The sequence below is a fragment of the Monocercomonoides exilis genome (assembly GCF_001643675.1).
Source record: "Monocercomonoides exilis strain PA203 chromosome Unknown scaffold35-1074681, whole genome shotgun sequence".
NCBI lineage: Eukaryota > Preaxostyla > Oxymonadida > Polymastigidae > Monocercomonoides > Monocercomonoides exilis.
In genome coordinates this window covers 412,677-429,586 of record NW_027150580.1, presented here as the reverse complement: position 1 = coordinate 429,586, position 16,910 = coordinate 412,677, and the positions used below count along the sequence as shown (strand labels likewise).

The following is a 16,910-nucleotide window of genomic DNA, read 5'->3' as shown; positions in this document are numbered from 1 at the left end:
TTCTATTTTGTCCAGCTCTGTCAAAATGTCAAATTAATCGCTCTTGAATGGTGCAGGAGGATAAGCCATTATATCTCTATAAGCATGCATATCCAAATATCCTCGAATAGACTTCAATGTCTTCGCTGCTTCATTTTTATCAACGGAAGCTGTTTCAAGCAATCAATTAAACGGTCAGCACGGCTAGGCACTATTTGAGGAAACTTACAAATAGGATCATCCACATGATATTCACTAGGTCCCATTAACGGACACTTCTGGAATATTCCTTCCCAATTCAAGGAATATCCACGTTCGCAGCAAGACATCTTGTATTGGTTCTCATCAAACGATCCTGAAGTGCTTGTGTTCCCAAGCACAGCATGCTCGTAGCTTCTTAGAATTGAGCAGACATTGTTGTCTTTGACCTACCAATTGCAGCAATTGGCAAATGAGGACTGAACTTCCTCAACCGTTTTAATAATACCCAAAATCAAACCCGAATATCCTGTCTTCAAAGATCAAAAATATTTCATTTGGATCGATCATTTCAAATTCAAGACGCTTGTTTGGAGTATTCCAATAAGTGTCAAACAATGAAGAAGACGAAATTTTTATATTTGTCAAAAGATGGGGCACTTTTCCAGAATAATGAAACACATTTTCATTTGTAAAATTTGGGTTCTGTGTTTTCTCATTCTTCGCTCTGCTTTTAGGTCGATGTTCTTCAACGCATCATGAAGTCAGCATATCGCCTCTTGCAAACGACCCAACATCAAGTGGAATATCACATCCTGACAAAACACCTTCAAATCCCACAACTTTTCCCAGCTTCTTCTCCTTCAGCAGCTTTTGGAATACTCAGCAAACAGATCCGCAAGTTCCATCAGTTAATACATAATATCGCACAGGGGAAACATCCTCACATTTCTATGAGTCAAAGGTGTTTTCTGCATAAATTGTTGTTATACACGTTCTGAGTCTGCTTCAAATTTATATATCCAGTCTTATCATCACTCGTTTCAGTCTCCATCTGCAATGTCACTGTTTTCTTTGTATTTTCGAACAAGTCATTCATCAACTCTTGTGTTATTAGTTCGGTTGTGAACTCCAAAGTGGGTTGCGAAATCAATTTTAAACAACTTTTTGAAAATTCTTAAGCAACAACAGTTTTCGTGGGAAATAAAGGCCATTCTTCTGGGAACAAAAATTTTTATTATCTTTAGGAAAACAAAACAAAAAAAAAACCGTCTCATTTTGTGCGCAAATCAATAACAAGCTTGCATTGTTTATCTCATATGAATGAAATTCATTCAACGATGCAATCAAACCACTTTGCTTTTTCTTCAATTGAATCAAGTTCAAAAGTTCGATTGAAAATTTAGCCCACTTTGAACGAATCAATTACTCCAATGATAACATGTGCAGTTTTTATATTCCTTTCAGGTGAATTTTTTCTTCATGGGAGGTACAGTTGACAGCAATTTCATAACTTTTGTCTGTTTTTGTTTCCCATTTACTGATATTTTCATCCTCTCTCTATTTTATTGTTAGTTTTCTTCTCTTACACTTTCTCTGTATGTGTTGAAGAGCTAATTGATCACATATTATCTTCTCCACTTTTCTACGCATTTCTTTAAATAATTGAAGTTTCTATTTTTCTGAATTCATGCTGAACGCTTTTCCCAGCTCTAATGATTTCCATATACATTCGCATATTTTCTGGAACAATGTGTCGCACTAATGCGTATATATAACTGATTGGAAGTGTTTTTCATCAGTCTCAAAAAGTGCTGCTCCCCGTTTGTTTGCTCAGTCATATTGTTGCTTTGAATTTTATCTTGAAGAAAGCATTTTGTGGAAAGCATATCATTAACAGATGAAATATCTTTAATGATAATCCATAAAGCGGAACGTTCACTGTCTGTTTCCTATTATCAGTTTTTATTGTTAATCCTATTTCTCCTTCTGGAATCGGAAAATAAGAAAAATCTCTTGAGTTGAATTCAAATTGAGTCAACATATACGCAAATCGGGCAACAGGGGTTCGAGAAGATTTATCGAATTTATCTTCCCATTTTGAAGTTACCATTTCAGGATTCAAATTTTCAGAGTCATCCAAATCAGAATAATTTTTCTTTACAACTTCTTTTCCAGTCACATTAATTGCGCCTTCATCTATAAATTTCTTTGTTGCTCCATCGACAAGAGACTCTGTTATTTTTACTTCAATTTCTGTTGGCTTCGAAGGATCATGAACTTCAAAAACAAATGTGAAAGGGAAAACATATGAAAATAAACTCGAGCAAGGGAAAATATTATTCGAATGTGCATCTTCAAGCTGATTAAAGACGTTTGCAATCGTAAGATGAAAATCCATCGCATTTGCACAATCTGTGCTTTCAATTCTTCAAGGATGTCGTATCCAGCAAATGGAGAAGGAGGATTGATCACAACATCACGACATGCATAGCTGTCGATGGAACTTCATTCATTCTTCATTGTTTCCGCTGCTTCTCCTTTTCTTTTTTCGTGCATCAAAAAAATAAATAATAACATGAAAAATTCAACGAAAAACAAAAAGATTTTAAAAAGGTTAAACCGGAAAATGTTGAAGGCACTTGATAACTCGGCCTATGCTGCAAAGCTCATATTTATTGAATGTGCAATTGTCTTCTTCTTCATATAAAAAAACACAATGTTATTGCAAATAAATGCATTTTCACTTTAATAAAAAACACATTATTTGATACAAACCTTCAGTTTCTTGTTTTAAATATCGTTTAAGAGTTATATTTTTCATTTGGCTTAAATCCAAGTCCATCGTTAAAATCAACTTTTAATTAATTAACAAGCGCATCGTTCTATACTGTTTATTTTCTCAAAAACGGGGGAAAAAATCATGAAAGTGATTTTATTTTGAGTTTTATCGAATAAAACTTGCAAAAAGGCTTATGTATTCACATATGCATGAGAAATGACTTGGCAAAAGGAGATGATTGGGGAACACGAATTTTTCAAAATCTTTATAATAAACGGAAATAACATTGTATAAGAATCATTTATAAATTAATTAAAATTTGAGATCATCATTCATAAAAATTTCTTTTTTTCTATCAAATCATTTTGATCTGACCCAGTATTTTTTTAATAATTTGGGTTAAAATTCTAAAATAATCTCCACATTAATAGATTTGTTTAGGTTCTAGTGTTTGCGTAACAAATCTTGGGTTTATGGTTTGTTCCCGTTCTTCTTTTTGGGGTTAGCACTCTTAAATAACATGAAAATTTATTGATCTATCCCATAAATATAAAGAATCCTTGATTATTATTTATCAAAAAATTAGATGATCTCAAATTTTTTATAATTAATAAATGATTCTTATACTATATAGAATTCGTTAAAAATAAAAAATTTGAAAAATTCGTGTTCCCCTATAATATACATTTGCCAATGACTTTTCAAAAAAATAAAAAAAAATTGTTGATATCACGTTTCTTTGCGCTGAAAACGCATATTTGTTTGGCTTCAAAGTATATTTGATATTGGGCTGCAATATATTCCATTTTGGTAATTGAAGCATAGCAGACGAATATTTCAAAATCCGAATAACATATCACTCGTGTCATTTCTTCTTATTCAGAGGCAAGCAAAGAACAAAAAATATATTTCTTGGAGACAAATATATCACAATCAGTCAGACTGAATGGAGGAGAAGTTGGAGATAATTGTGCAGATATTTCCATGATGCATGAGAAGCAGAATTTTTGCCGGATGCTCGCGAACAAATGAGCGCTCCATTTAAATAGATCATTATTTCCAAATGAAAACCATTTTATTTACACATTTTTCTGTTGATGTCGTTTTGTATCATGTGTATTTCTCGTTGGAATACAGAACTTGGTCGATTTTTGCTTAATCCTAGATTTATCCCTTTTTCGGTTTTCGTTCTTCTTTTTTTTATTTCTTGACGTATCTTGTTGGCCATTCTTTCGTGTTGAGGAAGCACTGGACCATTCAAGTTTACATCTCTTTTCTCTCACTTCATCAACTGTTATAATCATCTTTAACTGAGAGCAAACCTATTTTTCTTTTTTTCTTTCAATGTGACATTTGCTTCTGCAACTTTCGTCAGATCGTCCTCTTCAACATCCATTTTGTCATTTCTCAATCAAGGGATTTAAATTTTAAACTGATTGGCTGGCTCTTTTTTATCTGACCTTTGACAACATTTTTCTTATTGCATCAAAATTCTTTAATATTAATCCTTTTTACTTCTGAAAAAACGAACTTCATCTTCAAATATGAATAGTTTTTTCATTTTTTCGGTTATCTTTGTGCTTTCAAAATTTTTGTCTTTGTTTAAATTTTATAACTGTTTCTTCTCCTGGAACATAATATTTGAATATCCATTATCGTCAAGAAGTTCAAATCCCTTGTCCAAATCTTTTCCAAAACATTCGTCAAAAGCAAATCTCTATATTTTGAAGAGTTTTTCTTTTTCCGACACATTTTCAGCAAGAGAAGATGTTGCTCATTAAAATTCACTGTAAATGAAACAATTTTCACTGATCTTTCTCGGTTTATTATCTGTTGAAAGCATTTTCTTCTCAGTTTCCATTCAACGTTATTTTAAACATTATTATCTGCAACTATTTTCCTCAAGTCTCGAGTTTCTCATTCTTCATGCTCTGATGATTATAATGCGTTGGCATTCATAAATGCAATTCCCACTTCTCTTTCAACGAATAGTCTTTATTTGATTTTTTGTTTCGATCAAAAAAAATATTATGGTGAAATCAGAAAGACATGTTCATCGATTAAAGATGACTTCTATACATTAGCTTTTAATTTCAACGGATTAGAGTCATATTAATTGATTAATAAAAACAATCATATTATCCCATACTTGAAATTTCTGCAGTTGATTTATAATTAAGCGTTCATGTTGATGTCGAAAGCGTTAGATTTAAAAAGGGAATCTTCAAATTGTTTCACTAAGATGGGAAGTTTTTCAGTGAGTGAAGAGATTGATTATCTGAAAAGTGGTATTTATATATTTGTCTATTCTTTGTAACTTCAGACTTTTAACAATCAAATATTTTGTTTTCTCTTTTCAACAGAAATAAGGATTAAAGAAGCTGGAGAAATTGAGCCGTTACTGAGAAGATTTTATCACTTGATGAAATTAATAAAGCCAAAGCTTTTAGACTTTTCTCTTGGTTATCAAGATGATGAGATGATTGAAAAATTGAAAAACATCTGTGGAACTATTCAAAGTCCTCGTGAAGAATTAGCAACTCGTGTCCTTGGGGGAATGTCTAGACTTTTATGTCTTTCTAGTAATTATGAAGAAGGAATGTGCGAAATGGATATGGAAAATCTTTCCGAATCAGCAAAAAGACTGGTAAAATCTATGTCTCTGTTCACAGGAGAAGAAAGATGTGATACTGCTGAAGATGAGCTTGTTGATTTGTATGACTGTGATGACGAAGACATTTGCTTAAATACAATCGCTTATTACAGATTTATCAGTATCGATTCCGGTATTGCTTCCTTTAATAATCAGCGATCCTTTTTAATTGTAAAAACTAATTTTAAATTTTTTTATTAATTTATTTTCTCAGGAGCAACTCCGTATATTGGAGAGGCCCTCTGTGCATTGGTTGGGAAGTGGTTGCATGGACTTTTGTCAAAGAAAATTCACTCTGTAATTATTGAAACATTAAAAATGACGACAAAATTATCAGCACTAAAAGTTTATTTGAAACTTGGTGATACAGTTAAAACGAGCAGCATATTAACTCTTGATTCGTTTGTACCAGATCCAAATGCATTCAATTTCAAGCCAGGGTCAATTGAATCATCAAAATGCAATTTTTCTGACTGGATTCCACCTATATACTCCCGAGGAGCAATTTGCAGCATCGCATTAAAAGCCTTCGAATGCTTGTGCATGCTTTCAACTCAACATGTTAATGCATATGCTCATATTTTCACTTGTCAGGAAAGAATTATGGAGAAAGTCTTTTGTTATTTGTTTGGAAGTTGGACTGAAGAAGAATGGAAGGCTATTTTTCCAGGAAGCAAATTTTTTGGTGCAAATTGCTCTGATATTTATTCTTCTGGTGGGGCTAACTTCCAACGCATGATTGATGGACTATTTTGTGAAGAGAAAAGCATCCAAAAAATGATCAAAAAGTTTCAGATTTGTGCTGTTATGTTCATCAGATGTTGGCTTGAGAAGCAGACTAATGAATCAATCTCCCGATGCATGAGAGGAGACATCATGAGAAGAATAGCTTTTCTGTTGTGCGACTCTGATAACGATAAGATGAAATTGGAGGCGTCAAAGGCACTTTTGAATGGATGGGCATGCTTGTCATCGAGCGCACGAATACGTCCACTTCATGTGAATGTTTATCGAGAAGACGCAAGAAATTACTCATGTCTTCCCCAGTCTTTACGCAGAGAGTTAAAAGCAATATTGGCTGAAGCATGCGAAGAAGAAGGCGTTATTGACATGTTGAATGCGCATTTTGCTCATAATCTATCAGAAGATATTGTCACAGCACAGAAGGATGAACGAATAAGAAGAAGGCTGAACGCAAAGTGTGATCCAAACATTTGTCCAGTTTGTGCCTTGTTCGCAGATGCAGATCTCGATTATAATGAAATGGGAAGAGAAGATAAAAAAGAGAATGAAAAGAGAGTGAAAGATACAAAAGCGCAATTTGATGATAATTTGGAATCGAAATTTAAAGGAGAGGAATTGTTTGCATTTCTGAAAGATTGTTTAGATGCATGTGAAATGTCCTCAAATGAATATTCAAAGATTCGATTTAATTATTCATGGTCTAATTATTATTACGTAAATGATGAAGATGTTGAAGAAGTCTATGAAGAGTCTGAAAATGAAGATGAATAGACAGAACGATGAAAAGAGTCGATATTTATCGTATTTATTTTTTTACTGTACTGTGAGAAAGATTAAGAGTTTATTCATGTATTTTTTTATTTCAATTGTTTGTGTGCTTTTGAGAAATTCGTTTTGGGAGATAATTTTAACAATTATGTACAGGTTTTATATTTATATTTTGAAAAAATCTTTATTTCAATTTTTCTTCTTTGTTTTTTATTTGTTTAATGAAAAAATCGTACTGATTATTGTAAAAATGATAATTTAATGAGAATTTTTATAAATTATTCTTGAATTCAGAGAATTTAAATAATTACAAATTTGTATTCTCCTTTTCTTTAAACAAATAAAGTTAATATTTGTTGCACATTATTTTTAAATTTTTGAATTCCGTTTTTTCTTTTCTTTTTCTTTTTTATAAATATATTATAATTGAAACATAATTTCTCAGTTATTTTCAAAAAAAAAAATTCGAAAAAACTCGAAAAAATAAAAAATTGGATGATTATTTTTAAATCTTTTTTTATCCATAAAAATTTTCTGTTTGAAAATTCACTTTGAATATAAACAAATGAGAACAGAAAAGAAATCTCTCATTTTTTAGATAATTCTTTATGAATATGATCTCAAACATCGTTGTTTTTAACATTTGCGACACATTTAACACATGAATGATATCATTCTGTGAATGATAAAAAACATCACTTTGAATGATTGACACACAGAAAAAAGTTCTGATTTGTGAAATTATCACACAAATAAAAAAATGATATTATATAAATTCAAAATAACAACTAAATTTTTAAAAAACAAAACCAGTATTATTTCATCTTATTATTTTTCATTTTTCCTTCGAATAGATAAAATGCATTGTCTTTTTTTCATCGTCAGAATCATCGTTTTTAACATGAAGAAATTTTCTTTTTATTTTTTTCTTTTTATCTGCAACAGTCTTCACTTCATCTTTTTCCTTTTCATCCATTTCATTTTTCCATTCAATATTCATTTTCTAATGATTTTCCCATTTCACTGAAAGATTTTCGTCGGTCGTCACTTTTCCATAAAAGTTGAATCCATTTCTGCGAGTTGGAAGAGTATTAATCGAAGATTCAGGCAGTTTCAAAAGAACTGGCCCAGAAGAATTGTGTAGCACACCACTTCAAACGAAAGCTTTCTGAATTACAGAAGGAGATAATGCAGTGTGGATGGCTTGAGGCAGAACGTCGGAAATAGTTGCTTGTTAAGAAAAAAAAGAAGAAGATGGAACTTCAAATCAATTTGATAACTCAGACTGGAAACAGCAAGCGCTCCTTTTTCTTCGGCTGACAGAGTTGTGTGCTATGTGGCACGAAGGTGAAAACGTCGACTTGTTGTTTTTGGAATTCTCGCCAGATCGATGGATCTGCGCGAGATGAATGAGAGTCAAGAAGGAGAAGAATGTGTTCGTTTTCAAGTGACATGCGCTTTCTTCTTTCGATGACAGAAAGAAGAAGAACTGTGAGAGCATCCCTTTAAAGGCACACGTTGTTTATCCAGCTGCTTTCATTTGCCCATATCTCAAGCGTTGGAGATAACAGGCTTTTCAGCTCTTCTGGGAGCTTTAAACTTGGCCACAAAATGACAAAAGGAAAGGCATATCCATCCGCTGCAACATCTGCCACGAATGTTGAATTAATCATTCTTGGCGGTTCTTTCGTGAAACCTGCTTTCGTATCAGTTTTGCAAATCACGAGTCCATACGAAGTTGTGGGAACTCGTGTTGAAGATTCATCAACATTCACGATCAAAGCTGAAATATGATGATATGATTCATGCAACGGGTCGAGTGTTTTGCACCATGGTTTGAAAACACTTTTATATAAAACAGTCAGTCGTTTCATTGCCAAAATCTTCTTGGTTCCTGCGTTCAGCTTCTGGGAAAGCTTCACAAGGCTATTCACTGCACACATTGAATCTTCGGCAATTGATGAATCTTCACATTCATTGTTTTTTACATGTTCCATCTGCAAAATTAATAGTAAAAATATTTGAAAAATGAAACAACAAATCAATTCCCTTGTATTTTTCAATGTCAAACATTTCCAAGATTTTGATTCAATATAAATGATATACATTATTCTTTGTTCCTTTTTCCAGACTGCTGTTGCAAATTTGCCAACTTTTCCAGCCAGCCTTCCTTTTCTCATTGCTTTGACTTATTTTTTTTTTCTCAACGAGTGCTCAATTTCTTTTATTAAATAACTTCATTGATATTAATAATTACATTCATCACAACGTGTCTCTTTCTCTTCAGCTGTCAGTAATATTTCCAATCCCTTCTGTACAACAATGCTTATTGTTAGTTTTTTCCCCCTCTTCAAATTTAAATTTCACCTAAATTTATTTTAAAACTGCATTTTTATAATAATAATAATTTTTTATTTATTTATTTTTTTGATTGAATTGAAACTGAAAAAAAAAAAAAAAAACACTCGACACAAGTTTCGTCATTCGACCGACAATCATCGCATTATCTTTCCTTGTCGTAAAGGCCTTCTTTATTCTCGGATAATGAAACCTTGGTGAAAGACAAAACATTGATATTTTCAACATATTTTTTAACCATTATTAATTATTAATTTCCAAAAAATGTTTTCGTCTTTTGCCCAGGTTGTTGCACAATCTCTTGACATTAAATTAACTTCAGATGGTGCAAATGCAATGTCAAGATATGTTGAAGAAGAATTACGTTTTGTAATTAAAGATGCTGCAAGATACATGCGTTTGTCAAAACGAACTGTTTTGTCACCAGAAGACATAAACCACGCACTTCAAGATCATGGACTGCAGGTTGTTTTATAATTAGTTAAATGCATTTTTTTAAAAATAAACAACAATAATTTAAACCTTTTATAGCCTGTGTTTGGTTATGATCAATCTGAAGATATTCCTTTTCGAACAGTTCCAGGTGTCCCTGGTTTGTTTCACCACGACAACGAAGAAATTTCACTAAGCGATGTATTTTGTTATTTGTTGTTACTTTCACAATTTTTTATCTCTTTTTATGATCTTGTTTAAAATGAAAATTTTTTAGATAATAAATAGCCCACTTCCAGAAGTTCCACATCCTCCAACATTCACAGCACATTGGCTTGCCGTTGGAGGAGTGCAGCCTCTTATTCCTCAAAATCCATTGCCTCCTGATCTTCGTGAAGCTCTTCTTTCTGATCCAACAAATCCACTTTCTCAAACAAGTCTTCGGCATTCATCACCAGAAATTAAGAAAGAATTGGAACTACTAAAACGAACTCGATCGAAAATGAACAGTGATCAGAAGGATGATGAAGCTGAAATTGGAATTGAAGTCAAACCACCACTGAGACATGAGCTTTCGGCAGAGCATCAACTATTTTACAACAAGTCAACTACAATACTCCAAGAATTGACAAACGGCTCTTTTCCACCCTTTTCTCCAGAAACATATATCGAAGTTGCATCATCGCCAATGCTTATGCAGCAACTATCAGAACCTCAACAGCGCCTGCTATCTGTTCTTGGTGCAGTTGCTTGCGATGCAGGACTGCAGCAGTTAGTCCCATATTTTGCACTTTTCATCAGCTCTGAGACAGTGCGGCATCTTCATTCGCTCCCGCACTTGATGGGCATTCTCTGCTTCGTGCAGTCGATGCTTGCCTCCCCGTTCTTCAACCTCTCTCCCTATCTGCACATCATTGTCCCTGCTCTCCTCACGTGCTGCCTCGCCAACAAACTGGGCACAGTGGACGACCGCGTCACAACAGAGCGCACCCTTTCTGCCTTCTTCTCAAACTTTTCTCTGGCCTCGCAGTCTTCTTCCAGCGGCTCAGCTTCTTCTTCTTCTTCTTCTTCCTCCTCTTCCTCATCGTCGTATTCGATTTACGGAGCTAAGAAGATGCGCCCTGACGGAGTGGACATGAGAGAGAAGGAGCTTGAGCGAGAGAAGTATCTGCACAGCGACCTGACTGACGACGAGGAACCACTATCTGCGTATGCAGCGCTTCCTGGGCAGCCCTCCTCCGTTTCACGCATCACGCACTACGACGTGCGCAAGATGGCAGCGATCCAGCTGGCCACGATCGGGCGAAGGGTGGGCATCACGTCCACCACGTTCATCCCGCGCCTTTCCTCCACATACATCTCCTGCCTGACAGACCCGTCCCGCTCGCTCTCTTCCCACTTCGGCGCGCTCTTCGGGCTGATTGCGCTGGGGCCGCACGCCTTCCACCAGCTGCTCCTTCCGCACTTGGCGAGCTATTTGGCGTTCCTGCGCCCGTCGCTGCATTCAGACGATGCGGAGACAAGGCTCGACGCTGAGTGCATTGCTGGAGCGATCATCGAGGCGCTGAAGAGGCTGATGAACCACCCGATGTTTGAAGCCGTGAGCGAGGAGGAGGCAGAGGCGGAAGGATTGAAGTCGGCAAAGGTTGAGAAAGAAGGAGAAAGCGAAGATGGCAAAATGGAGATTGACTATATTCGAGCAGAAAGTGATGAGGACGATAAGCTGAGCGGAAAGATGGATGCAGAAGAAGGAGAAAGCGGAGCCAGTGGACACATGGATGAGGCTTCATCGGCGGAGTCTGGCAAGCCTGTGAAGGACGAGGCGATAGACGAGCTCTCTCTGACGATGCTGGATGTGGACGCAGCGCTGAATGAGCTGGGCATTTCGAGCGAAAGTGAAGTGGCTGCGCTGCTAAGAGAGGCACAGAAGGAAGCGTCTGAGAAGCAGAAATTGAAAGAGGAAGCACAGAACTTGAAGATGAAGGCAGGGAAGGAGAAAGAAACGAAGGAGAAGAGGAAGAGCAATGAAGAGAAAGATGAAAGTGTGGCCAATCCGAAGTACGGGAAGATAAAGTTTGTGTTTCCTACACAGGCATTGAAAGATGTGCTTGGCGAAAGGATTGACGGGTTGCTGAATGAGAACGATAATTATGTGGGGAAGATGAAGAATAGCGGATGGTAGAAGAAAAGATATATGCGGAAGCTATTTCTTGCTTTTATATACTATTTGTATTCGCATCTTTTCTTTGTGTTTGCTTTTTATTGGATCGGCACTTCAAACACTTCACTTTTCGACTTTGTTTCTTTTAAGAATGATATTTTTCTAGTTCAAAGATGTCTTTTGAACTGCACAAAAATTCAATTCATTGTCAAAAATACTTTTTTTCTTTCATAATGTTTCTTTGCATATCATCAGAAAATAAGTCAATCAAATTAGAAATTATGATTTCATCGTCAATTCTTTTTTATTTGGGACGATATTTTTTGTTTTATGAATTAAGTTCCATTCTTCACATTTAATTAATTTCTCATTTTTGAAAAATTTCCTATGTTTTTTTGACATGAGAATGAAAGATTTCTCAAGAAAAAATTGTTGAAAAAGTTTGGAACAAATTGTTGTTTTTTTCATAAATGAAAGAATTATGCCCCATTTATTTTCAGCACATTGCAATATGCTGTTTATTGACAAAAGTTGTTTGATATTTAATGAAAAAAATTAAGAAAGAGATAGTTCAAATTATTTAAATGAAAATGAATAAACATAATGCACAATCTATTGCTTTCTACAGAGCTAATTTCGCATCTGACAAAATAAACCCATTTTCTAGTCCCAACTCCTCTTGTACGCAGCAACATAATTATCAGAAAAAAAAAATTCTTTCCAAAGAAAAACAAAAAAGAAAAGAACATCTATTTCACTCACACACATACACATACACATGCACATACACACACACACACAAAATAATCTTTTTTTCCCTGTTTATTTCACATCCACTCAATATTCTCTGCTGGGAGGGCGCCTGGCAATGCCAGACGACGGCCGGCGAGGTGACGCTGCGCGCGACGGTGAGCTTGCTCTGTTTCTTGCTCTGTCGGCATCACCTGTGGCCACCATCAGCGCAGCATCAATCAAACTGTCTGCAGAAGAACGCTGTTGTTGCTGTTGTTGGGATGAACCAAAGGAAGGGAGATGGGTTGGGGTGTATGTGGATGAGACTGGATGGCGCAGAGAGGGAGACAAAGGACGGAGGGGCTGCTGAGGGGAGCGGTGCATTGCATAAGAGGAGGAAGAGGAGGAGGAGGAGGAAGAAGAAGAGGAAGAGGAAGCAGAAGATGGCCGGAAAGGTGTTGTTGACATAGATTGGCTTGAATGAGGGCGAGAAGCAGAAGGCTGACGATGAGGTGTTGTAGGAGCAGCAGATGCTGAGGGGAAGGAAGAAGAAGAAGAAGATGATGATGATGACGATGACATCATTAATCCAATAGAGTCCTGGTCCATCTGAATGCGAGCAGAACGCGAGGGAGAAAGTCTGCGTGTGTGTGGAGAGCGAGTATTAGCTGCAGAAGAAGAGGAAGCGAAAGAGGAAGGCGAAGGGCGGCTGGCAGAAAGCGGAACAGACGCATCGAGGGAGAAGTGGCGGGGGGTGTGGGAAGAGAAGTCAGAGGAGGAGGTGATGGAGGAGGAAGAGGAGATGGACACAGAAGGTGGAGAGAACGGAGAGGAAGAATGAGGAGGAGGAGCAGGTGACTGAGACTGAGACTGGGAAGGAGAAAGAGGAAGCGACGGAGTATGCGAAGGGGAGCTGGGAATCTTGCTGGGCTTGTGTGGCTTTGAGGGATGGGAGCCAGCAGGCTCAGGTGAGTGTGAAGCAGAGGGCTGCTCAAACACAAGCGAGGAGGAGATGATGGAGATGGGGATCTGGTCGGCGGAGGCGTCTGGAAGCGGCAAGTGGTCGAACTCGCCTGGAAGTGCCATCTTCTCTCCGTTGTCTTCGGCAGACAGGACAGCTGCCTTGCGGGAGGAGCGGGAGCGCGAGCGCGACAGCGAGGGAGAATGGGCAGAGGCAGAAGGAGTGATGGATGATGATGATGGATGAGATGATGATGAAGAAGGGGGTGTTACCGCTGTTGTAGCAGTCATTGGGCGGGGTGTGATGCGAGTTCCGGTGGTGGAAGAGATAAGCACAGTTGTCGATGTGGATGATGATGATGATGCATCTCCTGCTGCATGGAGCTGGTTAGCAGATGCATTCAGGGTGGACGAAAGAGCAAAGCTGCTGCTTGAGACTGCCTGCGATCGCTGGGCAGCAGCAAGGGCGGTGGAAGGGCGTGTGAGGGCAGTGAAAGGAGAGATGGAGGAAGAGAGTGAGTTTCCCCCAATTGTCAGCGAAGAGTCGGCAATCGACGCAAGCTTCGTCTTCAGAACATCGTCGATGATGCTTTCATCGCTCAGAACAGCAGACGATTCATTATCACTCGAATCATCTTTACCATCAACATCATCTTTTCCTTCTCCTTCTCCTTCATCTGCTTTTCTGTTCCTCCTTCTTTCTTCTCTCATCTGCTGCAGACGCCGCTCAATGGCTGTTGTGTAGTTCATCAACTCCAACTTCTCTTTCTCTCTGTTTCTCTTTTCAATCACAGAATTCCTTTTCCCATCTTTTCCCATTTCTTTCTCTTCTTCCATTCCGTCTTTCTTCTTCCTCTCATTCCTTCCATCCCCACCTTCTCCCAGAATGCTCTTCATAATCCTCCCGTCCCCCACTCTTCCGCTTTCCTTCTTCCCTTTCAGCCTGTGCGTCCTCAAATACATCGCTCTTGCTGCATTCCCCACAATCGGCCCATTCGGATCATCACCTGCCGTCAGAACAGAATAGGAGCTGGCTGGTGCTGTGTTGTTTATCCCAGAAAGCGAAAAGGAAGATTGGAAAGAAGCAGTGTTATTAACAGGCTGCTGTTGTATTTGCTGCATCTGCATCTGTTGTTGTGGGTGTTGCTGTGATTGAGAATTGCCACGCACAATAGACGATGGAGAGACAGAACCCGAAGAGCGCCGGCTGAACTGCGGAGGAAGCGGGGTTGGATGTGCTGGGTTGTTGAATGATGAGAAGGAGAGAGAAGAGAGAGAGGAAGAAGAGGAAGAGGAAGAAGAGGAAGATGATGAAGAAGAAGTATTTGCTCTGAGTGCAGAGTGCTGAGGTGAGTCGAAGAGAGAAGAGATGGAGTCGAATGAAGTGGAAGCTAACGAAAGAGAGAAAGAGAGATCAGACGACTGAAACGGCCGCTTGGCTCCACGTGACACATATGCTGTGGCTGGGCGAAATGAATGGCGAGAAGAAGAAGAAGAAGAAGATGCAGAGGAGGAAGAAGAAGAGGCACTTGAAGTAGATGAAGAAGAAAAGTCCATTGAAGAAGAAAGTGAAGCAAATTCTGCGTCTCTTCCTCTTCGGAAAGCAGCAGCGGTCGACGGGCGCATTGGCAGAGAAAGACGCATTGAAGAAGAAGAAGAAGAGTCGCTCCAACCATATCTTGTTTGATCTCCATTCGAACCTCCGCCTTTGAAGAATCCATTATTCCCTTCCCATCTACCACCACCACTGCTGCTCTTGCTGCTGCTTCCATCGTCGTCTCTGCCATATCCTTCAGCCCATCTGCGGAAGAGCGGGTCGTTCAGCTCAAAGACGTTCCTGTCCTTCGCAGTCCGCACGCCTTTCGCAATCAGCAGCTGCTCTCGCTGCTCAGCTGTCATCTCTCGAAGTGAGGAGGCATCCTTTGGGTGCTGGGCAAAACCTGCCAGACTGCTGTTCCCGGCTCGGCTGAGGTTTTTCTTTCGGTTGTCTTCCATTAATTGGGTGGCATCTTCTCTTTCTTTGTCTGTTATTTCCATCTCGTCAAGCGTTGTTAAAGATTTGATCATTCCAATTACGCTTAGACGATAATCAGCATATCCAGAAATGGGATTTGTGTCGAGCGTCAGCGAAGAAATAGGCAAATTCGATAAAAATAAAATACTGTCAATGGAATCTATCTCATTTCTTGAATTTTTGAAATTTGTTGCAATTATATAAAAAAAGAATTTAAAAATATTGCACACGAATCAAGATCAAGGACATCAAGCTGATCCAAGCATGACAAAGGACTAACATCAACGATATGATTAAATGCCAGGTACAGCTCTCTAACAACCGGAAAAAGGCTGACTCCATCAAGACTCTTCAATCCGCATCTCACTAAATGAAGCACAGAAACGTTATTAAATGACGATCCAAGATCTCTATTTATTTTCAATTTCGATGGAAAACATAACAGTTTACATAAATGAAAGGTTGAAAAGTAATTTTTTAATACCTGAGACTGGATATTGTACTGTTAGATAATTTGAGTTCTTGAAGATTTGAGACTCTCTTTCCCAAGTTTGACAAGGATTGAAAATGAGTATCTATAACTAATTCAAGATTGGTGATATCTTCAAGGCTAATTTCTTCAGATTTTTCAAGCTACAGAAATATTTCATTGAAATCATTAAAATTCATAGAAAATACAAATTCAACATCGTAAACAAACAAGAAATTTATCAGTTAAAAATTCTTCATCTAAAATAGCTTGCTCAATATCGTCATCTACTGTTAATTCTTCGTCAGCAGCAAAAGAAATCCAATCGTCAGTCATTCAAAAAACAATTAAGGTCACAAAATAATGTTCGTATCCATGTTCTATATGTTAGATAATATGTGGGATATCAATATTTTAACTATTTTTTCTTTTGAAAGAATGACAAAAATCTTCAGAATTGTTTGAATAAAGGGTTAAAAGCATTCACTAACATGGGCTGTGCTTCTTGCTGCAAAGGATTTTGCAGCTCATTTTCACTGGTGTTCGAATACATATTCACTTCATTTAGAAGAAACAAGCGAAATCCTATTATTGGCGTTCTTACAGTCTTTCTTGTTATCTTTTTTATTGGGTTTGCTATTATTATTTAAATCACGCAAATTATCATCATGACTCAACTTACATCTTTGCAACATACGAAATGCACTTGTTTTTCAAGAATTCTATACAATTCATTGAAATTCTCTTCAGGTTAAAATTTTCACCAATGTTGTAATTTTGTAACTTTTTCGAAATATTATCACATTTAGTTATTTTTTGGAACATTGCAGAAAATGAAGCATCGCAAGTCGACTTTGTATGCATTTGTTTTTGTTTTCG

At 37.4% G+C, this 16,910-nt stretch overlaps 4 protein-coding genes across 4 annotated transcripts; 2 read left to right on the top strand and 2 right to left on the bottom strand.

Annotated features, from left to right (window-relative positions):
- Positions 1–5,162: 5,162 nt before the first annotated feature.
- MONOS_7576 (uncharacterized protein) lies at positions 5,163–6,908 on the top strand (the record flags this gene model as incomplete). Its single annotated transcript, XM_067877914.1, has 2 exons — positions 5,163–5,526; positions 5,608–6,908. The coding sequence occupies 2 exons, from the start codon at positions 5,163–5,165 to the stop codon at positions 6,906–6,908; spliced, it is 1,665 nt and encodes a 554-aa protein (XP_067723907.1).
- Positions 6,909–8,410: 1,502 nt separating this feature from the next.
- Positions 8,411–9,085, bottom strand: MONOS_7577 (uncharacterized protein; the record flags this gene model as incomplete). Its single annotated transcript, XM_067877915.1, has 2 exons — positions 8,411–8,902; positions 9,038–9,085. 2 exons carry the CDS (start codon positions 9,083–9,085, stop codon positions 8,411–8,413), a joined length of 540 nt encoding a protein of 179 aa, XP_067723906.1.
- Positions 9,086–9,599: 514 nt separating this feature from the next.
- Positions 9,600–12,309, top strand: MONOS_7578 (Transcription initiation factor TFIID subunit 6; the record flags this gene model as incomplete). The annotated part of the gene is made up of 3 exons (XM_067877916.1): positions 9,600–9,728; positions 9,795–9,896; positions 9,973–12,309. 3 exons carry the CDS (start codon positions 9,600–9,602, stop codon positions 11,875–11,877), a joined length of 2,136 nt encoding a protein of 711 aa, XP_067723905.1. The 3' UTR covers positions 11,878–12,309.
- Positions 12,310–12,693: 384 nt separating this feature from the next.
- Positions 12,694–16,367, bottom strand: MONOS_7579 (uncharacterized protein; the record flags this gene model as incomplete). Its single annotated transcript, XM_067877917.1, has 4 exons — positions 12,694–15,733; positions 15,793–15,972; positions 16,047–16,195; positions 16,263–16,367. 4 exons carry the CDS (start codon positions 16,365–16,367, stop codon positions 12,694–12,696), a joined length of 3,474 nt encoding a protein of 1,157 aa, XP_067723904.1.
- Between the last annotated feature and the right edge of the window lie 543 nt (positions 16,368–16,910).